Here is a 26,302-nt window from a genome sequence, read left to right on the forward strand (position 1 = left end):
AATAAAAATGATCAGGGCCATTAATACTTCTTAAAATCTAGTAATAATTGTTATATATATTTCATGAGGTATAGTTACATAAATTAAGAAAAAACATAGTATAATAAGTGCTAGTAAAACAGAATTTTCATAGATATTAAAATTGAAGACAAATGTGTTTATCAATGTATCTGGACCTTCCCAGATCATTTGTAAGCATTCTGCATAGGTTTCACAACAAATATGTATCTAAAGCACATGTGGGGATGTTCCAATCAAAGCAAGCTATGAAAGCACCATGAGGTATAGGGCTTTACTTAGGCCCGCCCTTCACCAAAGTGTGACTCTGAAGCCAAAGGCATTGATGTGTTAACTGCTGAGAAGATATAATGCCCAGAAAACCACAGCCCTATTAACTCCGAAGACAAAGTTGTCTCATCCCAGTGCTAGACCCTTCTTCCCTCATGCGAGCACTTTCAAAGCCCCTGGAGAATGACTGCATCAGTGATTAACTCTACCCACATGTTTAAAATTTCATAAAGTCTTCAGTTGTATAAATTTGTAAGTGCCATGTAACCTAAAGCAAATTTCATATCTTAATGGTAGCTTAAAAAAGAATGAAAAGATGTTTTACAACCTTGATTCTGTATAGGAACATAAAGAAGTCCAACACAAAGTACTAACATCATGTAACTCTGTGGTAATTTGCAATCCACCCTAAATCTGGAATCTATTTTGGTCGATTTTTTAGCACAGGATGGGATCCATGTCAGTCCTTCAATCAGTGCTAATTTTGCCCCATTTCCTTGTCTTATATTTTCTTTTCAAATACTAACCAATTATTTTTTAAGTTGTATTACCTTCCACATTAATAGCAGCAGGTGCTAAAATATTCTATGTACGGGTAACATGTGTGACACAAAGATCATTTACATTTTTCTTCTGATAATAATTCTCATTCTTCATTCTTGGCCCTCCTAAACTTTTCATGATTTGAAAACTTCTCTTTAATTTTCTCTGTGTCAGTAGAAAAGCCCTGCATTTCCAAACCTTTCTTCAAAGCTATAGTCCTTTCTTCCTGGCATTACATTGGTGAGTCTTTCCATGTGTTTCCTCCCCAATACTGTATACCGGTATCCGTAGATGTGCAGAACTTTACGTATTGCTCCAGGTGCAACCCAATCAAGATCTCAAACAGGGGCAGCACGGTGGCGCAGTGGGTTAGCCCTGCTGCCTCACGGCGCCGAGGTTCCAGGTTCGATCCCGGCCCTGGGTCACTGTCCGTGTGGAGTTTGCACATTCTCCCCGTGTTTGCGTGGGTTTCGCCCCCACATCCCAAAAGATGTGCAGGCTCGGTGGATTGGCTACGCTAAATTGCCCCCTAATTGGAAAAAATGAATTGGGTACTCTAAAATTTAAAAAATATATATCTCAAAGAGGTTCAGCAGGAAACATCAATGTGCGTTTCCTTCAAAAAGAATGGGTACATGAAGGAAATGAACTTGCAGGGATTAAGCAGGGGAATTGGGCTGACGAGGTTGCTCTACAGAGTCAACATGGGCCTGATGGGTGGAATGGACTTCTTTTGCGCCATAATGACTCCATGAGAGACATCCCTGCAGGAGTTCCTCATGGGCATGCCCTCGGCTCAACCATTAGTAGCTGCTTCATCAATGAAATTACTTCCATCAAAAGGTCAGAAGTGGGGATGTCTGCTGATGATTGCACAATGTCTGGAACCATTCATGGCTTTTAAGATACTGGGGCAGTTCATGTCCAAATCTAGCAAGATCTGGACAATATCCATTGGGTTGATTGGGCTGACAAGTGGCAAGTAACATTCATGCCACACAATTGAAATGTCAATGAACATCTCAAACAAGAGGGTATCCAACCATCCCATGGCATTCAATGGCATTACCATAGCAGAATCCCCTAACTATCGACATACTGGGGGCTACTATTGACCAGGAACTGAACTGGATCAGCCATATAAATGCTGTAGTTACAAGAGAAGCTGGGACTTTTGCAGAGACAAACCCTTCTCTTGGCTCCCCAAAGCATCTCCAATATCTAAAAGGCTAGTGGCATGTCAGGAGTGTGATAGAAGACCCTCCTCTTGCCTGAGTGAGTGCAGTTCCAACAACACTCAAGAGGCTCAACACCATTCAGGTCAAAGAAGCACACTTGATTGACACCCCATCTACCACCTTAAACATTTGCTTCCTCCACCATGGACACACAGTAACAGCAGTGTGTACCGTCTACAAGATTCACTGCAGCAACTCACCAAGGCTCCTTCAACGCCTTCCAAAACTACAACCTCTACCACCAAGAAGGACAAGGGAAGAAGATGCTTGGGAACACCACCACCTGTAAATTCTCCTTCAAGTCACACACCATCCTGACTTGGAACTGTATTGCTGTTTCTTCTCTGTTGCTGGGTCAAAATCCTGGAACACCCGGCCTAACAGCAATGTGAGTTATCTGCAGCACATGGTTTACAGCAATTCAAGTAGGTAGCTCACTACCACCTCTCAAGGACAATTAGGGATGGGCAGTAAATGCTGTCCTAACTAGCGATGCCCATATTCCATGAACAATTTAAAAAAGTATTCTTTGATTAATTCTTTCTGTAGTTTATGTCCAAATCATTTTCATAAATGGAATAAAGAGGACCCAGCACACAGCCAATCCTTTGAAAACAGTCACCTCTATCCTTTTCTTTTCCTTCCTCAGCCGTTCACATGATTATATTTCCTTTGATATCAGGTGTCTTAATTCTAGTAGCAGGTCTCTGAAGTGATATTTTATTGAAAGCCTTTCGAAAATCCAAATATACTACCCTCAATATGGTGCATTTATAGACCCATCACGTGATTACCTCAGCCAAACTGCCATCCACTTGCACTTCACCTTGTGTTGTGAGCGTAAATGCTAATTAACATTCAGGTGTATTTTGCATACCTTGTTTAAGACTGGGTTGGAGGACATGGCGATGGGCAACCGCATTGTCCTGCACAGGCTGTAGGATCTCAGGTGGGGCGGCTGACCCTCTTTTCGTGACTGTGCAAAGACATCAGCTTTAAGGAAGCGGGAGTCTAATTGCTAGGTTTACAAGTGCAGAGCCTCTCTTTTACTGCTGTCCCTCGATCGCGATGTGAGGTCACTGGGAAGAACATTCAATGGGGCTGGAAAGGACAATCTGCACAACCCACTGGAGATGCTAGCGTGTACTTGTACAGAAGCAGTGTTTGGCAGGCAGGAGCTTATAGGATGCACTTCAAGGAAGCTCCAAAAGGAAACCCATGTGGCTACTCACTTTAAGGTAAGAATGATAATTTGAGTGAAACAGCTGTAGCTTGCAATTAACTTTGACTTGATGCCAATATGAAGAATTGAATGAGCACTCTTCTGCTGTCTTTCAGTTCTGACAGCAGATGCAAACCGTGTCACTCACCTGACCCATAAAATTGAGTACAAGTTGGTAAACATTCTTGATTCAAATTTTCAACCAAAGGGACAAAATGGTTAGCCTTTCAACCAACCCATACTGGTACTTGTAGGAATCCAATTACATGATAAACGTGTTCACTGTTGTTTGGTGCAGCAGTAGAATTTATTTTTCTGTACTAAAATTACAACAGTGGGCCATTATTCTAAAGTGAACCACATAGGTGTTGCCCTTATGTGCCTCATGGATCTGTTTGCAATTTGTATGACTGCTGCTAACCGCTAAGAAACAAACGATGGACACTCCCTCCCTCTCTGCTATGCAGTTTACAGTGCACTCACTCGGGAGTAATGTGGTCTCTCCAGGCGGACCAGTGATGGTGACTGGGATGTTGACGGTGATGGTGTGCTCTGAATCTCTTGTTGGCAGCGTCACAAGTTTAATATTCTTCTGGTTGTCAGCATCCTCTGGTTGCTGAGGAACATGCTTCAAATCACTAGTCGGTGGCAGTGATGTGGTCCCCAACATGGCGGTGTCCGCAGGCATTTGACTCTCCCTGTGAAAATTTGATACAACTTATAAAAGCAAAACTTTCATATTCTCAATAGAGCATTAAATGGTCACCAGTCGCATGGGTCAATAACAATGACTGATAGAACTTCAATCAGTGTGAATATTGCTAATGGGAAGTTTTGACAAGGCAGCATCAGCTTAATAGGCAATAATCTGAAATTTACCTGTTCTTAAAAGTCATAATGAACAGATTTCACTTAATAAACAGGCTATTCCACATTCATTACAATTTTAAAAAGAAGACAAGCTTTCTTCTCACGTTATTCAATTTCTTTAATTCCTTACACGTGTGGAGCATTTAACAAGAATAATATTCGAATAACAATCTTTATTATTGTCACAAGTAGGCTTGCATTTAACACTGCAATGAAGTTACTGGGAAAATCCCTTGGTCGCCGCACTCCGGCGCCTGTTTGGGTACACAGAGAGAATTCAAAATGTCCAATTCGCCTAACGCGCACATCTTTCAGGACTTGCGGGAGGAAACCAGAGTGCCTGGAGGAAACCCACACAGACACGTGCAGACTGTGCAGACTCCGCACAGACAATGATCCAAGCGGGAATCAAACCCGGGACCCTGGCGTTGTGATGCAACAGTGCATACCACTGTGCTACCGTGCCGCCCCTCACCACGTGATTCATCTAATGGCTGAGTGAGTTTAACCAATGCGCTGTTGGTCCCTGTCATAGAAAATTCAGAGGGTAGTGTTGAGGGGAATGTATGATTGGCTTTAGCACAACTGGTTTAAGGAGGGAAAGAATAACTTTCTTTTTTGCCAGAATAATTGTGGGTAAATGTTAAATAGTGATGAAGTACCGATCGACAATATTCTCAATGATTATGGTTTAAAATGCTTTGTAATGTCATTACAAAAGAAATCCCTCAATTGGAATGGATTTTAAGGACACATCAATTCTAATACTACTCTTCTGCAGAATTCTGTTTCAGGTCTTAGCGCATTTGATCTGCTGCATTTAAACAATTACCCATTTATATATTGCATTTAATTTCCATTAGCCTTTAGTGACCAAACATTTAGGCCCCCGCGGTTGGCTTCAGGTCCTGGGATTTTCTATTCTGCTGGCATTCTGATCCATCAGCTGCAGACACATAAATCGAGTTAACTTTGCAACCAGACTAACAGATGGGCTATCTTGAGGAAGCCAGTCTCACATCAGAGATGAGAGTAAACCCAGCTATTATTGGCTAATGGAGACGATCAGTTTCCAACATATTACCATAAAGCTCTTTACTTTGAATAGACAACAGAACAAAATAATAAAATGTGGGAGGGTAAAAGTGAGGGGTATTGGCCAGTGAACTGGTGCATAAAATTGGACCAGTGTACAATGTCCTTCAGTCTAACTTGCTCCAGGTTAGGGTCCTTTGGCCGGATGTTTGTGGAGTTGGGAACTCTCCATAGACCTTTAAAACTGGCTGTTAGGACCCGAATGTAAAAGTTCTGCTCCTATTTCTGATAGATCCAATTTTTGCCATTAGAGGAAAGGGGAGGGGAGTGACACAGACACATTAGGGAAACCTGAACTCAGCAGGGCCATTTGATCTCAAAGGTAAGCAAACACACGCCATTTTGGTTGTTGAAAGGGCCTTAACACACAATGTGGTATTCAAATTGATGGAGAGACATAAATACTCTTGAAAGGTATATAATGTCTGTTTAAGTGTCATGATCTGCAATTTTTTTAATCCCCTGCCCTTTAAACATGGAATAACAGACTTAAACTGCCCATGGGTTTTTTAAAAAAAACCTCTGCTGGACTGCTTTGATTGGTTGGCCACCTGGTGTACGTTAGAAATAAAAAGACCATCCAGTTGTGCAGTTTTAATAAAGGTTTTGTCAGGAAACAGGTAGTTTTAAAAATCTGTTTTTTGTATTTATGGATAGTATAAACAAGATACAACTTCAAGTAAGTTTAGCTTTATGTTTCAGTGTAAGAAACGGTTAAAACCTTGGTTAGCTTCATGTTTAACAAAGGTGCCTGCATATCTGTGGGTTTTCGTGTCATTTCAAACTGTGCCAAAATTGCAATTAAAGAGTTTACAATATGAAATAAAACAGAGTTTAAAGAAAGACTATGCTGTTGATTGGCAACCGAGACCCGTACTAAAAAGCATAAGCACTTGGGGTTCAGTTGGAACTGGGTATCTGAGAAGAAAGCAACTCACATAAACTGCTAGCAGAGAGGCCGGACAATGGAGTAAGGGGAAGAGAGGAAGTCCCAGATGCTAAATAATGGGTATTTATAGAAACCAAAGGATGCAAACAGGAGTCCCAGGGTGACTGAAGTCAAAGGGAGGGACAAAGATACCTTCACTGGAGTTAAACAAAGGGGCAGAGAAAGGCTCCCAGTCAAAGACAGAGCTGAGATTTGCAGACCTGATGAAGTCAGCTGCAAGAAGCCAGATATCTGAAGTAATCCAAAGGTTAACAACACGGTATGGTGGCACAGTGGTTAGCACTCCTGCCTCCCAATGCCAGGGACCGAGGTTTGATTCCAACCTTAGGGTGACTGAGTGGAGTTTGTGCATTCTCTCTGGGCCCACATGGAGTTCCCCGGGTGCTCCTGGTTTCCTCCCACAGTCCAAAGATGTGCAGGTTAATTGGATTGGCCATGCTAAATTGGCCCTTCCTGTCCAAAGGTTGGGTGGGGGTTACAGGGATAGGGCAGGGGAGTGGGCCTAGGTAAAGTGCTCTTTCAGAGGGTCGGTGCAGACTAGATGGGCTGAATGGCCTCTTTCTGTACTGTAAGGATTCTGCGATTCTAAGTGCTGACCGTAACACAACCTGCAAAGCAGTGGTGTTCTGTTGGCGTAGCTGAGTACGTGACAGATTTCGTGGCAGCTTAAATGCACCTGGCAATCCAAGGCAGAGGAATACTGAAAAAAGTTTGAAATTCTGGATGTGGATCCTTGGTGAAGGCATCTGAGAGAAAGCCTTGTGTGGGAGATATTTTTACAGTGTGCTCTTCAAGAATGTTTGGAAACCCTCATGTGAACACCAGCTGGCTCACAGTGTGCTAAGTGCCTGGGTGGATTTGTTAAGAAATCTACAGATGTTGTATTGAATGGCATCTGCCACTAGATTTCAGGCAGCCTGTTGGTTTACATGGACTCACAAAGAACATCAGAGTTTAAGATATATTTTGTAACTTGTGTTATCCTGAAAACATTTGTGTACATCTGTGAAAATATAGGTGGGGTAAAGGAGTATTGTATTAAATTCAATCTTTTCATGTTACGTAAATGCTTTTTCTTTGTGTACATCTGTGAAAATATAGGTGGGGTAAAGGAGTATTGTATTATACAGTAGTCCCCCTTTATAACGCGGGTGTTGGGGTCCAAGACAGCCACCCACGTTGCATCCGAGCCGCGGAAATCCACGATGGGGGTTTTAAATTTATTTTTAAATCTATGCATGCGCTTCCCATTGTGAGTCTACGGGGGGGCGGGGGGGGAGAGGTCAGACCCCCGTAGACTCACAATGGGAAGCGCATGCATAGATTTTTAAATAAATTTAAAACCCCCATCGTGGATCTAATAAAAACAAGCACTGCTGCATTTTTAACAACTTAGAAGTTGGATTGGAGGGAGAGAGCAGCCGGCAGTGTCAATTTAAGCGGCCGGTTGATTGTTTCAGTGAGAGAGCAGCTTCCCTCTCCGGATCAAAGTGAGCTGGCCGCTGAAATTGACACTGCCGGCTGATTGGAGGGAGAGAGCAGCCGGCAGTGTCAATTTCAGCGGCCGGCTCACTTTGATCCGGTGAGGGAAGCTGACAGTTGGGGTCCATAAGCCCCCCCGCCGTATATCGCGAACCGCGGTATTGCGGAGCGCGGTATAACGGGGGACTACTGTAGTCAATCGTTTCATGTTTCATAAATGCTTTTTCTTTTGTTAAACTTTAATTCGCAGTCCTGTTCAGCCCCATCTCTAAAGAAAAATAGAGGTTATCGTCTACCGAGCCAGGGTTCCATTCTGGGGCCTAACTGTCCACTATGAGCTGGGATTGTAAACGTCTTTGTTGACATTTCAAAAGGGTTATTATTATTCCATTATGAACGCTTGGCTGAGTGTCAGAAGCTAAAATTGTTTCAACAGGGACGTTCTAAATTCACAATTTGACAGATTAAGAAGCCATGAAAGGATGCCTTCAATGTTGGGTTTGAATAGAAGTTTGTTTTAAAAATGATTAACCACTTGAGGCGATTTTAAAAATTCGAATTGGGTTCTTGAATAGGAGTTTTTTTCGACCTCGAGTGAGATCTGCGTTAGATTGATTAAGGTTTTTTTTTATCTCCGCGTGCCTCTGATGTCTGTCTGTGGTGGATACTGGCTGATTGGTTTTGGAGGTTTCATTGGAGCTATGAGGGGGAGTGGGGAATGGGTGTGAGCATTAGTTGGCATGGAAGTGGCACGGGGGAATCAGGTCTGATGGGTTGCAGCACAAGTTGGCAAGATAGTTGTGCAGGGTTATTGAGAGTGGGTGGAGGTGTGAGGGGGGGGGGGGGTGGAAGGGGTCCCAAAGAATTGAGTCGACTCTTCTAACCAACTCACTTTGTCAGTTGGCCACTTAAGAGGTTGGTGGGCCCAACTCGATATCACCCACTGGAATGAAAATTGGGTCCAAAGTGGCCATTTAAACCAAGGTAGGTCTGCTGAGACGGGAAATTTCCTAATTCAATCTATCCACTTCGGAAGTGCAAATGCAATCCCTAATGATAACATTAAACATATTCGAATCAGGTACATCTTGGATGGTGAAGGATAAAGCTCCCTCCACTCTGCACCAATAATGTCTCAGTCCCAGCTTCTGCTGCACTAATATATTTTCCATTTCCCAGACCAACTACATCTGGACCTGTTTGCGTGAATTGTTAAAAAATATATAATTGTTTTCGTGGGATGCAGGAGGCACCGGCAAGGTAAGCATTTGTTACCTATCGCCAATTGCTCTTGAACTGAGTGGTTTGCTGGGCCATTTCTGAGGGAGGTTAAGAGTCAACCCCATTGCTGTGGGTTATTTTTAATTCCTTCTTTGTACTTGGGCATCGCTGGCTGAGCCAGCATTTGTTGTCCATCCCAAATTTCCCTTGAACCGAGGGCTCGCTGGGCCATTTTAGAGGGGGGGCAATTAAGAGTCAACCGCAGCGCTGTGAGAGTCTGGAGTCACATGTAGGCCAGATCGGGTAAGGACAGCAGATTTCCTTCCCTGAAGGACATTAGTGAACCAGATGAGTTTTTACGACAATCGGCAATGCTTTTATGGTCATCGTTATACTTTTACTTCCAGATTTTTATTGAATTCAAATTTCGCCATCTGACATTATGGGATTCGAACCGAGGATCCCAGAGCATTACTCTGTGTCTCCAGATGTCTAGTCTAGTGACAATACCGCTATGCCCCACTGCCTCCCCAAATCCACATGTGGGCCAAACCAGGTAAGAACGGCAGATTTCCTTCCCTAAAGGACATTAGTGAACCAGATGGGCTTTTATAACAATTGGTGGTAGATTCATGGTCATCATTACTGAGACTGGCTTTATATTCCAGATATTTTTACTAACTAAATTAATTGAAATTCCGTAAGCTGCCATGGTGCGATTTGAACCCATAGCCCCACTGCATTAGGCTGGAAGGGACAGGAGTGATTGGGCGAGGGGGAAAACAAAGAAGCTGGGGATGTGAAGGAAATCAGAAGAATTGGGCGGTGGTCCCATCGTAGGGGATGATTGAAGCAAATTAATTGGACCCAGCCGGTGAGTGAAAAGGCACTTACTTCCTGGATCCAAAAGTTCCTGCCTTTCTGTTTCCCCGAGAGTCGAAAATCCGGTTGGCCCAGACTCAATTGAAAATGGTGGTTATATCTGAAGGAATGAACCTCAAGGTAACATTTAAATGACCAACCCACATCCTGTAAGCGTTTTGGATTGGCCTCTCCATATCCATCACTCCACCCCATCCTCAGCCCCACCCAGATCTGGTCTACTAAAACCAGAAGTAGGTGTGTTGGAATCCACCCACCCCCCCCCCCAACCTCCCTCCCCCAAGCCCCCACCCGCAGGTATGCTCAAGACAGCTAGCAATATGCCAGTTGTTCCCTCCATTCTTCCCCAACAATTGCATCAGTTGGCCTCACTATAGCGACGTGTTCTTTGTCCACTTTCTATGCAAACTATTCCTGATCACCTCTATGAATGAGGTTTGTGCTGAATTAAGGATGCACTATCTTTATTCTGCATCCACTGGGAATTGGGCTGAATTAAAGTTGGCTTTGCACAGTGACTAATCTCTTTAATCATAAGATTCAATGCAGCCAGAAAAGTGAAGGGTTAGGCTGGGTGCAAATCCAGGGCCGGAGATTACAGGATAATTTGATAGACCTCTGTATAAGAAGTTAATTTGAAGGTAAAAATGTATCAGAATCAATAAAAAATATTCTCCCACAACTCTCATATCTGTGCTGTTTTATTCTTGAATTCATAATTATTGATGGTCACGCCTAATTAACTAGCATTCTGCGAAACTTCAATCGGTCACTTTTTCACAGGAGAAAATAGGCACATGGATACAAAATGAAATTGACGGCATTTAGGAAAACATTCAGAGGCCACAGTTGATCCCATGAGTTAACACTGGCCCTTATGTTCTAATTAGCCCATACACTTACACTAAATAAAAACTGACAGTTCACTTGCATTTGTAACAACACTTCTCTTGAATGTCTCTGCGTTCTTACAAACATATGCTATAAATTGTATATAATTGGAAAATACACCATAGAATGAATTGAGGGACGAGAACTGGAAAATGAGCAAGATTTGCCCATCTGAGACCAGTTTAAGAGCTCCATGAATTATGTACAGTTTACAAATGCAAATCGTGAACTTTACCAGATGGTTGGCATACAACTCTTACTTGATGTGCGTTAAAAATCTGTATAACAGCGTTTGCTGTAAATTGTATATTGCTACATCCAGAACTCAGATGTCCCTCATCAATAAAATGCTTTAGCAAGAACGTCATGAAAACTTACTTTACTTTATGATTCCGTCGCTCTCGCGGAACCGTCTCTCCTTCCTTTTCATCGTTCTCCCTTTTCTCCTCGGACTCATAGGTTGAGAGTGCCTTCTGTCTGTGCCGGCGTCGCCTTTCTGCCCCCTCTGCATTTTGACTTCTGCTGGACAGGTCTCCCTCTCGATTACCGGAGCGCGACCCCTCTTTGGGCGCACGTGTCCGCCTCTCACTCTTTGTGCCATTGACCGTGCCATTTCCTTCCTTGGACTGCTGGTCTGTCACATGTCGGTGAGAGCGATGACGCCGATGTTCCTTTTCAGGAGGCTCATCCACGGAGCTCTGCTGGTGGTGATGATGCCTCCTCCCGCCATCGCGACTTCTGCTTCGGTCTTCCTTTCCATCCTTAGCCCTTTCTTCCTGGTCCCCCTCACCCTCTTTGCTTCTGCTCCTGTGTGAGTGCCGTTGCTCATCTTTTCCGTTCGACCCAGATTCTCCATTGTTAACCGCGCCATCTCCTTTCTCGCTCGATTTATCCCGATGTCGATGGTGCCGTTTTGGTACCTCACAGCTCACGGGCTGGACTAGCCTTTCATGTTCACTGTCTTGGCAGTCATTTTGACGGATTTTATCATTGCTGTTCCTCATGTCTTTCCTGGATTCCACTACCAAAGGTCGGTCCATGTGGGTTTTCATATCTGGTCGGATCTGGTGGGAGGAGACGTACACCCGACGTTGCTCATCATCAAGTTCATTAAATAGAGCCTCTTGACTCGTTAGCAGGTGCTGGCGCCTTAGCTGAGTAGTCCTTTGCTCCCAAATGGACATTGCCTTGAATGCCTTCTGTTGATCCTTGCTATAAATAACAAGGAACAAAAAAAGTAACATAAAGCTGCATTTTTCAGGAAATTCACACAGAAATGCTATCCCACCTTAAATCTCCTCCGTCTTGAAAATGTAACCACCCACGGGCATTTAAGCAACAGGTGAAAGGGTCAGAATTTTGTTTTGGGGAAAAGTATTTCTCCGATCAAATGGAAAAATCTACCTTTTGAAATGAGACGAGATCAGAGTCACCTAGATGTTACTGTGGCACTGAAGCATGCATCCCCCAGAATCCTAACGCAATCGTCCCTGCCCAAAAGCACCACAAGCAAATGTCATCCATCCACTTTGAGATGTAACAACATGTCATTTGTTGGGCGCTATCATCAAGCAGCAACAGCAGCATAGCTCCAGGTTAAGTGTGAACATGTGAAAGCAAGTTCTGATTCTGTGCTTGCGTTAAAAGGAGACTTTTGTTTTGAGGGTAACTGAAAAAGTTCAAAATAAGAAACTAATGGACAACGGTAAAACGCAAAGGAAAAAAACATAAAAACATTCCTCACGTTAAAGCAAAACTGCTCTGCAGTAACAGTCAGGCTGCTCAGTCTGATTCACAGTCTCAAATCCAATGACTGAATGTTAGAAGCACAGAATCACACTCGCTACAAATAGTGAGTGGGAATATACACGCACACACATATGGTACAAAGAGATACATTTAAAAAGAAAAGCTGGAAAGGAGCATTCACAATGAGACAATGAAATAACCTCTTTGGTACATATAACGGCTCTGTACAAAGCACACAGGTAGCTTCAGTTGAATAGTCACACCTTTGCCATCTGAGACATAATGGTCAGAAATGCCTAAAATTTTGTCATTCGAAGTAAGTGAACCATTGAACCAATAATTTACTATTACTGTTGAAGGAGGAATAAAATCTTTGATTTATACTTATTTGGTCATCCTTTTGCACTATTTTACCATCCTTTCTACAGAGGAAATGATTGTGCCAGAACCTAGCTTTTTAAAAAATAAGCTCTGACTAAATAGAACATTTAGTTTCTCGTTAAGTCAAAACTGAAAGGTTTCAGTGACTAAAGTTTGGCGCCTACAATCTGTTTTCCAAGGTAATTATTATTTCCCAACTATTAAAATCTAGTGCAGGCTGTTTTAATCTATTGCATGACTAGAATTTTTAAATATATATCTTTTGTTTATTTTCAACAGTAAACTGCTGAGGCATCAAATAGTACAATTCAACGTGCAAGATTATGATCATCAATGTTGATAAGCAATAAAATAAAATGGGATTTTTTCCCCTAGTGTGTACTGCAAAAACATCAGTGTTTCGAAGGCATGCCATATAATATGACAGTGACGCAGATTTTGTAGCGGTAATTACGGCAAAACTGTCAGTGTTTGCCATTCATACTCTATTGAAATTGACTTTAGGAGTCCACCTGTATGCGGGATAACATGGAAATCCAGAAATTGCTGTTTGAGAGACCATGCTCCTCTAGAATTTGTAATGTAGAGGTTTTCACAAGCTGCGAACACTCTCCCTTGCAATCATGAATTGTTCAGACTGTCACTTTTATCTGTACTGTTATTCTCACTGTGAAATCTCCTAAAAAGTTACAGGCGTCACTGGGTTTTTAAACAGCATACTAACTTCACAACCCCAGTGCCAAACATCATCACTGGTCCAGAAGAGCACATTTTACATTGTAGCATGTCAAATGTCTCCACAATGATTAAGGTTTCCACTTTTTAATGCTTATTTTTATTTCAGCTTCTGTCTTAATACAGGCATATGTTTATTTCACTATCAGAAAATGAAAATTTAATGAGAAGGATTTGAGGGGTGGCACTGCTGCTTTATAGCACCAGAGGCCCAGGTTTGATTCCAGCCTTGGATGACTGTCTGATTCGTTTGCCCTTTTCCCTGTGTCTGCGTGGGTTTCCTCTGGTTGCTCCGTTTTCATCCCACAGTCCAAAGATGTGAACGTTAGGTGGATTGGGCACGATCAATGCACGGGGTGACGGGGATAGGGAGGAGGAATGAGCCTAGGTAGAGTGATCTTTTGGAGGGTCGGTGCAGACTTGATGGGCCAAACGGCCTCCTTCTGCACTGTAGGGATTCTATGGACTTTTAGTGGTACAAACCTTTTGCTGTGTGAGAATACTGCTCTGTGATCAGCTGCTTGCTTACTGATGTTACTGCGGCTACACTTGGAGATATCGCTTGGACTTGGCGCAAGGTTTAAACTGCGATCAGGAAAGGGAAATTTTCACCACAGGGATCGCTAGATCTTTGTGGATGGTTTTCTTTGAGGCCAGTGATAGGTTCCCTTGCTTTGCTGCTGACTGCAAAAAATCCGGGTTCACCTACATACAGTTACAGCATTAGTTTTGAATTCCTTTCTCCGCCATGCTAACGGACTCATTAAGCCATCTAAAATCAACAAGCCCACCAAATATCCGGGCAGTGATGCTGCACAGTATTAATTTCAAATCCCTACGTTCCTATTGTACAAAATATCTGACAGAAATAAAAATTAAACGTGGTTGAAGGTCCAAAAGAAAGAATTCATTTGTTTTTTATGATTCACTTCTTCCTATACTGTGTGTTTTTTACAGATATCTAGGAATTCCTCCGCTACAAAGTATCAGTGAAATTAACAACACATCAGAAAAAAAAGTATCTGAAGGGCCAAAGCAATATTCTGAATCTCACTGCTGAAGCTGCATATATGTCATTATCGTAGTTTTGCAAGAGCCATACAATAGATATCTAAATGTCACTGAACACATTAACATTGTCTGAAGGCTATAACTTCCACCATTCAAGCAAGCTCCACGCCTATATCTATATCTAGGATGCAGATCCATCCCATCTTATATATCATCAGCTAAGATTGTCATAATATACATCTATGTATATAATGGAGTGCAGACAGGCAGTCCAGATCGACCCAGCCTGCCCAACACATCAAAGATAGGATTAAGAGAATTTTGTAGAATTTTAAATTTAACTCAAGTATTTAAATCATGAGGAGTTTAAAGGATAAAATTTGAAGATAACAGTACCCAATGGTACCCTTACCAATTTAATTATGAAAACAGAATTTCGGCCCAATTTGTTCTACTTGATTTTAAACCACAGCTATTTTATTTGCTCGCAAGCAATTCTGTTGTGGCCTTAGTTATGCAGTTTGACGGAACGAGGATTACTCTATGTCAAGATGATGTGTAATTTCTACTTCCCTGTTCAAGTTGATGTGTTACCTGTTTCACGGCAGAAAGGTCAAAGGAACATAACAAAGTGCCAAGGTATCAAAAACACAGAAGCCACCAATGATAGTGAATGGAGCAGACGGAAAAAAAATAGAGTTGTCCGAACAGGAGGAAGAGCACAGCCACTGCATGTTTACAACACCCGCTCTTCACACTGGGTGTTACAATGGTGAATGACACTTTCTGAAGGGGTTACGGCATAATATTGTAACAGAGAGCAACTCACGGTGAATTTACGCTGCAGACTGACGAGCTGCGAGATAGAGAACCTCGATTTTGCTTTACAAAACTGCACATGCAAAAAAAGATGAGACAAAAAAAAATACATTGGGAAAAGATCAACAGGCTCCATCACATTCACAGGCAGGTTGCATTTGGCTGTGATTCCACCCTCCACAGACTTGATCAGAGCAGTTATTCTGGTGAAAACTGCTACTGAATCATACTCAGTTCAGCTAAACAACAAATTAATCTCAATGCATCAACCTTCCGACTCCATCCTGCTTCCATTTAAAGTACTATGAGCAGTGACACCGCACAGAACCTTCAAGAAGGGAATACATTGGAGCACATGTCACTTTACTTTTGTAAAAATCATTCCTGCAATCACAATTTCAAAGAGAGGAAAAAGATTAATGGCAAATCAGAGGAAAAACCTAACAGCAAGGCCCAGTGGGGTGAGGCAATATTACGCAGCCCAGAGAGAAAAAAGAGAGTGCATCGTCTTACTTACAGGATGATTACTTACCACATTTCAGTCACAGGACAGAAGAAAAGGAAGTTGAATTAAGCTGCTTTATTATAAGGTACAGCAAAGGCAACAAGTGGAAACATTCGAACACTCAGCAACAGAATGTGCGAAGAAAATAATTGTATTTTCTTGCGGTTGGGGGGTTGCGGTGATCAGGATTAAGATTTTGAAAATTCCCTGTTTGCGATCGCAACCTTCGGAAAGTTTTAATCCACAGAAACAATTTTGGGAGATTTATTGATATTGGCTTTCTAAATACTGCCACTTTAGTGAGAAAAATAAAATTGAAGCGCTGTGAGCAACAGGTTGGTAACTAATCTGACGTTTAATATCCGGTTTTCCCTGGTTTCCCCATGAAACTGGCATCTGCAATTTCTTTTCTCGAAATATATGAACCATTTTTAATAATCTGCAGTGATTGAATAGAAATATGGGCAGAGTTGGACACAGAAACGCCCTAATGTCTTTGCTAATGTCATTGTGGAGAAAATCACTGGGCCCAAGCAAAGCCAAGGCTAATGCGAGAAACTGTTCTGCAGGGAATAATGAGGCCATTATTCTGTGCGATGGTGAATTAGATAAAACAAATTAAATAGGCCAAATCAATTCTACATCACGTTTTGTTAAAGTCCCGACCTTGTCAGAAGGTAGTTTAAAAAAACACAGCAATTATTGGGCTGGATTATTTGCTAAATAGGTGCTTTTTTGCCCTGTAATTTGCAGAGTTTATTTCCACTTCTTGCTTTTGCTGCTGTTTAGCTTCTGATCAAAACAAACGAACTTGAGGAACACAAAGAGTATCGGTTGAGGAAAGTGTGAGGATAGGTTCTGGGACTGATTGCAGGCATTTCAACTCACCTTCATAAAACTCAAATTAAAGCAACGAGAAGCTGAACAGAAAGAAAACACAGCCAAAATGAAATGGATCTTCATTCAAATTAATGTGGAGAGACAAACAGAAAACATGCTTTAAGCCATGCAAATACTTGTGAAGCATGAATTGATGCCTTTAATTCCAATTGTACTGTCGCCTTTATAAATGAAATGAAATGAAAATCGCTTATTGTCACAAGTAGGCTTCAAATGAAGTTACTGTGAAAAGCCCCTAGTCGCCACATTCCGGCGCCTGTTCGGGGAGGCTGGTACGGGAATTGAACCATGTTGCTGGCCTGCCTTGGGCTGCTTTAAAGCCCAGCTCTTTAGCCCTGTGCTAAACCAGCCCAAGTGACACTGTCTGAGGATAATCAAAGATTTTTACTATCATTGCAAACTATAAGAATTATATAAAAATTGAAATGATTAGAGAAATTAGACATTAAGCGATGATACATCACTATATATTTATTCCCCACTTCACGTCCACCACATCCATAAACTATACTCCCAAAGGTAGTAACTTAGCTGGATAGTCCAGGATGAGAAAAGGCCACATAGAGGGCAGCATGGTGGCACAGTGGTTAGCATTGTTCCCTACGGCGCTGAGGACCCGGGTTTGAATCCCGGCCCTGGGTCACTGTCCGTGTGGAGTTCGAACATTAATAATAATAATAATAATAATAATAATAATAATAATCGCTTATCGTCACAAGTAGGCCTCAATGAATAGACTGTGAAAAGCCCCTAGTCGCCACATTCCGGCGACTGTTCGGGGAGGCCAGTACGGGAATTGAACCCGCGCTGCTGGCCTTGTTCTGTATTACAAGCCAGCTGTTCAGCCCACTGTGCTAAACTAGCCCCAATCTCCCTGTGTGCATGGGTTTCACCCCCACAACCCAAAGATGTGCAGGTTAGGTGGATTGGCCACACTAAATTGCCCCTTAATTGGAAAAGAATGAATTGGGTACTCTATATTTATTTTAAAAAAGATAAGGCTACATAGTCCCACCCAGCCATGGTTTAATCATTCACACCACCCTCAAGGTCACACAATCCCTCTGGGAAAGGTAAAACATGACCTGAGGACAGTTTAGGAAAAGGTGTGGGAATGTTCTCTTTGAGCCCATAGGAAAATTCAACAGGTTCCAGGAGACCATAGTTAGTCACAAATTACTCTTTTCCCACCCACCCCATGATCCAACCGCCAGGATGTGAAATGTAGATCATGTCCAGGAACGTCCTTTGAATTAGTTTGGAGGACGGACTTCTGGTTGCGGCTATGCGGAGCTAAGCCGCACGTTCGGCAGCTCCCGCTTTAATAGGACTTGTGGGCTCTTTTAAGGGCCCTAAACGGCGCTGATTCGACGATTCTCGGTGGATAAAGGGGTCTGGAGCAAAACCCCCAGGATTTATGGTGCGGACTCGGAGTGGGGCGAGGAGAAAAACGGCAGCAGCTCCCCTGGAAAAGCGGGGGAAGGTGGACAAAATGGCGGCCGGTGGAGCCCCTGAGGAGTGGAGGCAGTGGGCTGAGGAGCAGCAGGCGGCCCTTCTGCGCTATTTTACGGAGCTGAAAGGGGAGTTGTTGGAATCCCTGAAGGTAACAACAAGTAAGCTGCTGGAGACCCAGACAACCCAGGGTGCAGCGATACTTGAGTTGCAGCAGCAGGCCTCTGAGCGCGAAGAGGAGGTTTCGGCCCTCGTGGGGAAGGTGGAGATACACGAGGCGCTTCATAAAAAGTGGCAAGATCGGTTCGAGGCGATGGAGTTTCGGTCACGGAGGAAGAACCTGCGGATCCTGGGCCTCGAGGAGGGGCTGGAGGGGTCGGACCTGCCGGCCTATGTGGCCATGATGCTGAACTCGCTGGTGGGGGCAGGATCCTTCCATCTGCCCCTGGAGCTGGAGGGGGCCCACAGAGTACTGGCCAGGCGGCCTAAGGCGGTGCTGGTGCGGTTCCATCGATTCAGTGACCGGGAGTGTGTTCTGCGATGGGCCAAGAAGGTGAGGAGTAGTAAGTGGGAGAATTCGGTAGTGCGTATCTACCAGGACTGGAGTGCGGAGGTGGCCAAGCGGAGAGCCGGGTTTAACCGGACGAAGGCGGTGCTCCACGGAAAGCAGGTGAAGTTCGGCATGTTGCCGCCTGCGCGCTTGTGAGTCACCTACAAGGACCGGCATTACTACTTTGAGTCCCCGGAGGAAGCGTGGGCCTTTGTGCAGGCTGAAAAGTTGGGCTCGAACTAGAGATTGGGGGCTGTGGGAGTTTTTCTATTTCTGTATCACTGTTTATGCTGTTGCTGGTTATTCTGTTCGTTTCTGTTTTTTCTCTCGCTTTCGGATGATGTTGGCTATGGTTTTGGGTGTTAAAGGGGGTATTGGGGTTTGTGGTTGATCTGTGTCTTTGTTTGTACGGAGTTGGTGGATGGATTGGGACTGTTGGTTGGGAGCTGCGTTGGTGGGGTGGGGCAGTGTGAAAGCGCGGGCTTTTCTCTGGTTTCCCGCGCTGCGGGACGAGGGGGGTGGAGCTGGTGGCGAGGGGCGTGGTTATTAGATCCGTTTTCCCGCGCTGAAGCGGTGCCAAGGAGCTGATGCAGGGGAGATGGGGGGACCTCATATTGGGAGGGGTCGGAGTTAGGGCGGGAGCTGCCGGGGTCAGCGGAAGTCAGCTGGCTCACGGGAGTACTGTGGAGGGAGCGTCCCTGCTGGATTGGCCAGGGAGGAGTTGGTGCGGGTCGGGGGGGTCGGGGTGAGGTTCTATCGACGTAGGAAACAGGCCGAATGGGTGCTGGCCAGGGACGAGCAGTCGATGTGCTATGGCTAGTCGACGAGGGAGGGGGGCGGGGTGCCCCCTGATCCGGCTAATTACGTGGAACGTGAGGGGGTTGAATGGGCCGGTTAAGCGGGCCCGGGTATTTGCGCATCTGAAGGGGCTGAAGGCGGACGTGGCCATGCTCCAGGAGACCCACCTGAAGGTGGCAGACCAGGTCCATCTGAGGAAGGGGTGGGTGGGGCAGGTTCTCCATTCAGGGCTCGACTCGAAGAACCGGGGAGTGGCGATCCTGGTGGGGAAGAGGGTGGCGTTTGAGGCGTCTGAGGTTGTGGCTGATAGTGGCGGCAGATATGTGATGGTGAGCGGTAAGCTGCAGGGGGAGAGGGTGGTGTTGGTAAATGTGTACGCCCCAAATTGGGATGATGCTGGTTTCATGAGGCGTATGTTGGGCCGCATTCCTGGCCTGGAGCATGGGGGGGGACTTCAATACAGTGCTGGATCCCCTACTGGATCATTCTAGTTCAAGGACAGGCAGGAGGCCGGCGGCGGCCAAGGTGTTGAGGGGGTTTATGGACCAGATGGGAGGAGTGGATCCCTGGACGTTCGGGAGGCCGAGGGCACGGGAGTGCTCTTTTTTCTCCCATGTGCACAGGGTTTATTCCCGCATTGATTTCTTTGTTCTGAGTAGGGGACTGGTCCTGAGGGTGGAGGAGGCCGAGTATTCGGCTATTGCGATTTCGGACCATGCTCCGCATTGGGTGGATCTGGAGATGGGGGAGGTGCGGGGTCAACATCCGCTTTGGCGTCTGGACGTGGGGTTGTTGGCTGATGAGGAGCTGTGTAGGAGGGTGTGGGGATGTATCGAGAGGTACCTCGAGGTCAATGATACTGGGGAGGTCCAGGTGGGGATGGTGTGGGAGGCTCTGAAGGCAGTAATTAGGGGGGAGCTGATCTCCATTCGAGCCCATAGGGAGAGGGGGGAGAGGAGGGAGAGGGAGAGACGGTGGGGAGCTGTTGAGTGTAGATAGGAGGTACGCGGAGGCCCCGGAGGAGGGATTGCTGGGGGAGCGGCGTAGCTTGCAGGCCAAGTTTGATTTATTGACCACCAGAAAGGCGGAGACACAGTGGAGGAAGGCGCAGGGAGCGGTCTATGAGTATGGAGAGAAGGCGAGCAGGATGCCTCGGGCGCTGATCTCCCTGATCCTGAAGCGTGATAAGGACCCCTTGCAGTGCGATTCATACAGGCCGATTTCACTGCTGATTGTAGACGCCAAGTTGCTGGCGAAGATCTTGGCCACTAGAATAGAGGACTGGGTGCCGGAGGTGGTACATGAAGATCAGACGGGTTTTGTGAAGTGGAGGCAGCTGAACACTAACGTGCGAAGGCTGCTAAATGTGATAATGATGCCGGCAGCAGAAGGAGAGGCGGAGATTGTGGTGGCATTGGATGCGGAGAAGGCCTTTGACAGGGTTGAGTGGGGGGTACTTGTGGGAGGTGTTGGAGAGGTTTGGGTTTGGGGTGGGGTTTATAAAATGGGTGAGGTTGCTGAACGAGGCCACGATGGCGAGTATAGCGACAAATGGGAGGAGGTCCGAGTACTTCAGGCTCCACCGTGGGACGAGGCAGTGGTGCCCCCTGTCCCCCTTGCTTTTTGCTTTGTCAATTGAGCCTCTTGCCATGGCTCTCAGGGAGTCGGGGAGGTGGAGGGGTTTGGTGCGAGGTGGGGAGGAGCACCGAGTGTCGCTGTATGCGGACGACTTGCTGCTGTATGTAGCAGACCTGGTGGGGGGAATGCCGGAGGTGATGGAGATTCTTGCTGAGTTTGGGAGTTTCTCGGGCTATAAATTGAACCTGGGCAAGAGTGAGCTGTTTGTTGTACACCCGGGAGATCAGGAGGAGGGGATTGGTAGGCTCCCGCTAAAGAGGGTAGTGAGGAGTTTTAGGTACCTGGGGGTTCAGGTGGCTAAGAGCTGGGGGACTCTGCACAAGCTCAATTTTACTAGGTCCGTGGAACAGATGGAGGAGGAATTTAAATGGTGGGACATGCTACTGTTGTCGTTGGCGGATAGAGTACAGTCCGTTAAAATGACGGTGCTCCCGAGGTTTTTGTTTTTGTTTCAGTGCCTCCCCATTTTCATTCCGAGGGCCTTTTTTAGGAGGGTGAACAGCAGCATTCTGGGATTTGTTTGGGCGCACGGGACTTCGAGGGTAAGGAGGGTCTTTTTGGAGCGGGGCAGGGATAGAGGAGGGCTGGTGCTGCCCAACCTCTCTGGGTACTATTGGGCAGCTAACGTCTTGATGGTACGTAAGTGGGTAATGGATAGGGAGGGGGCAGCATGGAAACGGATGGAGATGGCGTCCTGTGGAGGCACGTGCCTGAAGGCGCTGGTAGCGGCGCCGCTGCCGCACCCTCCAACGAGGTACACTACGAGCCCGGTGGTGGCGGCTATCCTCAAAATTTGGGAGCAGTGGAGGCGACACAGGGGGGAAGTGGGGGGCTCGGTGGAGGCCCCGCTGCGGGGGAACCACTGGTTTGTCCCAGGGAATATGGATGGCGGGTTCCTGGGGTGGCACAGGGCGGGCATTAGGAAGCTGGGAGACCTGTTCATTGACGGGAGGTTTGCGAGCCTTGGTGAATTGGAGAAGTTTGAGCTTCCCCCGGGGAATATGTTCAGGTACCTTCAGGTCAAGGCATTTGCTAGGCAGCAGGTGGAGGGGTTCCCTTCGCTGCCCCCGCGGGGGGTAAGGGATAGGGTACTTTCGGGGATGTGGGTCGGGGATGGGAAGGTGTCTGACATCTACCAGGTGATGCAGGAGGTGGAGGAGGCATCGGTAGAGGAGCTGAAGGCTAAGTGGGAGGTGGAGCTGGGGGAGCAGATTGAGGAGGGGACATGGGCGGATGCCCTGGACAGGGTGAACTCCTACTCTTCATGTGCGAGGCTTAGCCTCATCCAGTTTAAGGTGCTGCACCGGGCCCATATGTCCGGGTCTAGGATGAGTAGGTTCTTTGGGGGCGAAGACAGGTGTGTCAGGTGTTCGGGGAGTCCAGCGAACCATGCCCATATGTTCTGGGCATGCCCGGCACTGGAGGAGTTCTGGAAGGGGGTGGCGAGGACGGTGTCGAGGGTGGTAGGATCCAGGATCAAGCAGGGCTGGGGACTCGCGATATTTGGGGTTGGGGTGGAGCCGGGAGTGCAGGAGGCGAAAGAGGCCAATGTTTTGGCCTTTGCGTCCCTAGTAGCCCGGCGGAGGATCTTGCTGCAGTGGAAAGATGCAAGACCTCCGAGCGTGGAGACCTGGATTAATGACATGGCGGGATTCATTCAGCTAGAGAGGGTCAAATTCGCCCTGATGGGGTTGGTACAAGGGTTCTTCAGGAGGTGGCAGCCTTTCCTCGACTTTCTGGCTCAACGATAAGGAACTAGGTCAGCAGCAGCAGCAACCCGGGGGGGGGGGGGGGGGAAGGGGGGAAGGGGGGGGGAAGGGAGGAGGGGGGGTTTAGGGGGATAGTGTTAATTTGCTTATTGTTAATATATTTTCTTGTTTGGTGGGCTGGGGGGGGGAGGTGGGGGGGGTTTGTTATATGCATTGTTACGGGTGCAGTATTATTGTTCTGTTGATATTTATTTTTCAAAAATTCCAATAGAAATTACTTGTAAAAAAAAAGAATTAGTTTGGAGGAGTGCAGGAAATTGAAAATCCTGAAGTAGCCATATAAATACTGTAGCCATATAAATACAGGGCAGCACGGTAGCATTGTGGATAGCACAATTGCTTCACAGCTTCAGGGTCCCAGGTTCGATTCCGGCTTGGGTCACTGTCTGTGCGGAGTCTGCAAATCCTCCCCGTGTGTGCGTGGGTTTCCTCCGGGTGCTCCGGTTTCCTCCCACAGTCCAAAGATGTGCAGGTTAGGTGGATTGGCCATGCTAAATTGCCCTCAGTGTCCAAAATTGCCCTTAGTGTTGGGTGGGTTACTGGGTTATGGGGATAGGGTGGAGGTGTGGACCTTGGGTAGGGTGCTCTTTCCAAGAGCCAGTGCAGACTCGATGGGCCGAATAGCCTCCTTCTGCACTGTAAATTCTATGATGTGGCTACAGGAAAGGTTCAGTGGCCAGGATTTCTGCAGCGTGTAACTCACGTCCTGACTCCCCAAGACCTGTCCACCATCTACAAATCACAAATCAGGAACATGAAGGAATACTTTCCATTTTCCTGGATGCGGAAGGTTCCAACAACTCTCACGAGTTTAGATGCCATCCAGGACAAAGCAGTCTGGCTAATCAGCATCCCATGCACCACATTAAATATTTGCTCTCTCCGCTACCAATGCAGCCGTAGGAGACAACTCACCAAGGTTTCTTTGATGGTATCTTCCAAAGCCTGTGAATCCTGCCATCTAGAAAAACAAGGGCATGGGAACACCGACAGCTCAAGTCCCCTCCAAAACACACACACTATCGTGACTTGGAACTATAGTGCCTTCCTCAGGGGCTCCCTTGCTACTGGAACAGTGGTGAACCTGCATCACATGGGCTGTAACAGTTCAAGAAGGCGTCTCACCTTTCTCAGGGGCAACGAGAGATGAGAAACAAATGTTGACTTGCCAGCAACACTCACATCCCATGAAAGAATTTTTAAAAACATTCTCAATCCTATATACATTCATAGTCACCAACAGCCTTCAGATAGCTCTCCCAAATGAACAATTTTCTGACATAAACTGAGGCAGTAAATCAGGAGGCAAAGATGACAAGATTTTGCAGCATGACCTTGCCTTCACCCTATGTGCAGTCTTCCACTCATGTTTTTAAATAGCTAGAGGACAGAAGTGCCCTGGCTGTCTATATTTTCTCTTTCTAGCCCAGGGATACTGACACCTACTTTAGCAACCCCACCATCAAGTGATGAGACCAGCCCTGTGGAAGTTAATCACTGGCACTATATGAGAGATGCAGAATGTGTGGGCCAACAGACTTGGATGCCAAAGACAAAACTAAAATATTGGAACTAAAATATGACAAATAAAAGAGCACTCATAAAAAAAGAAAATAACCTGAAATGCCAATAGATTTGATGTCATGTAGAGAGCAATTGAAGTGCAATGATATACAGAAATAAATTGGCCTGCAGAATGTAACTGTATAAACTCTGAACTTACGCTGCTATGGACAGGTTGGTTGCAGATATTGGACTGACGTCTGCAACCTCCATTGCCTTCTGGATGGTATTTTTTTGGATGTTGGCTTCTTCCATCTCTTCTTCATCCTGAAGAATGAAATGACAGGAGGTAGTTCTGGGATACATATTATTCCATTCAATGCTTGTGCATTTCAGTTTCCCAGACACTGAAATGTGCTTCTAATCCTTTGAGGAATTAAATATAAGCCAAGATTTCAACAAAACATAAACATTGAAATCTTTCTTTTCCCCAGGACATTTCTAAGGCAGAATGCTGTTCCACTATACAAAACTAGAAGAGATTTTGAGTATATATGGGAGGAAAATGTTTCCACTGACAGAATGTTCAGAAACCAAAGGATGGAGATTTTTGATGAAATAAAAAGGTGGATTCATAGAATTTACAGTGCAGAAGGAGGCCATTCAGCTTATCGAGTCTGCACCAGCCCTTGGAAAGAGTACCCCACCTATGAGGCATTTGAGAGGATTAAGAGGCATTTTTTTCCCCTCGCAGCGAGTTATGATCTGGAAGACATTCTTTGAAAAGATGATGGAGGCAGGTGCAATAGAAACTTTCAAAACAGGAATTGGATTGATACTTAAAAAGGAAAACAATGGAGTGCTTGGGAAAAGGAGTTGGGAGTGTGGCTACTTGAATAAATTGCTTCCTTCTGTGCTGATGTGACATAGAACACTATAATGGTATCACATCATGTCTGGGCAATGTATCCATCCGAATGGCTCCAGTAAAAGGGGCAAGGGCCCTTACCAGATGCCTGCTCCACAGAATAAAACTAGACTTCCCCCACAAGGGGAAACATTCTCTCAGCATCCACCCTGTCAAGGAACCTCATGGTCTTACATGTTAAAATAAGGTCACCTCTCATTTTTCTAAACTCCAATGAGTATAGGTCCAACCTGCTCAACATTTCTTCATAAGACAAGACCCTCTTTCCAGGAATCAGTCAGTGGAAGCTTCTCTGAATAGCTTCTAATGCAATTGTGTCCTTTCTTCAATCAGGAGATCAAAACTGTACACAGTACTCCAGGTGTGGTCTCACTTGGGCCCTGTATAGCTGTAGCAACACTTTCTTACTTTTATAATTAGCTCACCTTGCAATAAACACCAACATTCCCATTTGCCTTTCTAATCACTTGCTGTACCTGCATACTAAATGTTGGTGATTCATGAACGAGAACATCCCGACCTCTGTATCCTAGAGTTCTGCAGTCTCTCCCCATTTAAATATACTGCTTTTCTATTAATCCTATCAAAGTGGACAAGTTCACATTTTCACACATTAGACTTCTTTTACCAATATTTTTGACTACTCGCTTAACCTCTCTCAATACTTCTGCAAATTCTTTATGTCCCCTTGACAACTTACTTTCCTGCCTCTGTGTCATTCATAAATTTAGCCACCATATATTGAGTCCCTTCAGTCACGCATATAGATGACAAATAGTTGAGGTCCCAGCATTGATCCCGGTGGCACTTCACTCATTACAGTTTGCCATCCTGAAAATGACCCATTTATCCCTATCCCCTGCTTCCTGTCAGCCAACCAGTC

The 26,302-nt window shown here is 45.4% G+C and overlaps 1 protein-coding gene across 13 annotated transcripts in view; it reads right to left on the reverse strand.

Moving 5' to 3' along the window:
- cacna1ba (calcium channel, voltage-dependent, N type, alpha 1B subunit, a) overlaps positions 1-26,302 on the reverse strand; it is a 739,085-nt gene that overhangs the window by 163,763 nt on the left and 549,020 nt on the right. For 9 of the 13 annotated variants that reach the window (XM_038781850.1, XM_038781863.1, XM_038781856.1 and 6 more), the window contains 4 exons: positions 24,712-24,818; positions 15,387-15,449; positions 11,060-11,893; positions 3,775-3,989 (listed from right to left, as the gene is read on the reverse strand). In XM_038781850.1, coding sequence (XP_038637778.1) covers positions 3,775-3,989; positions 11,060-11,893; positions 15,387-15,449; positions 24,712-24,818 — 1,219 coding nt within the window. The remainder of the gene's footprint in view (positions 1-3,774; positions 3,990-11,059; positions 11,894-15,386; positions 15,450-24,711; positions 24,819-26,302) is intronic. The other 4 variants (XM_038781861.1, XM_038781862.1, XM_038781857.1 and 1 more) reach the window with 1 other exon arrangement.

This window comes from Scyliorhinus canicula, chromosome 21, assembly GCF_902713615.1.
Source record: "Scyliorhinus canicula chromosome 21, sScyCan1.1, whole genome shotgun sequence".
Taxonomy (NCBI): domain Eukaryota; kingdom Metazoa; phylum Chordata; class Chondrichthyes; order Carcharhiniformes; family Scyliorhinidae; genus Scyliorhinus; species Scyliorhinus canicula.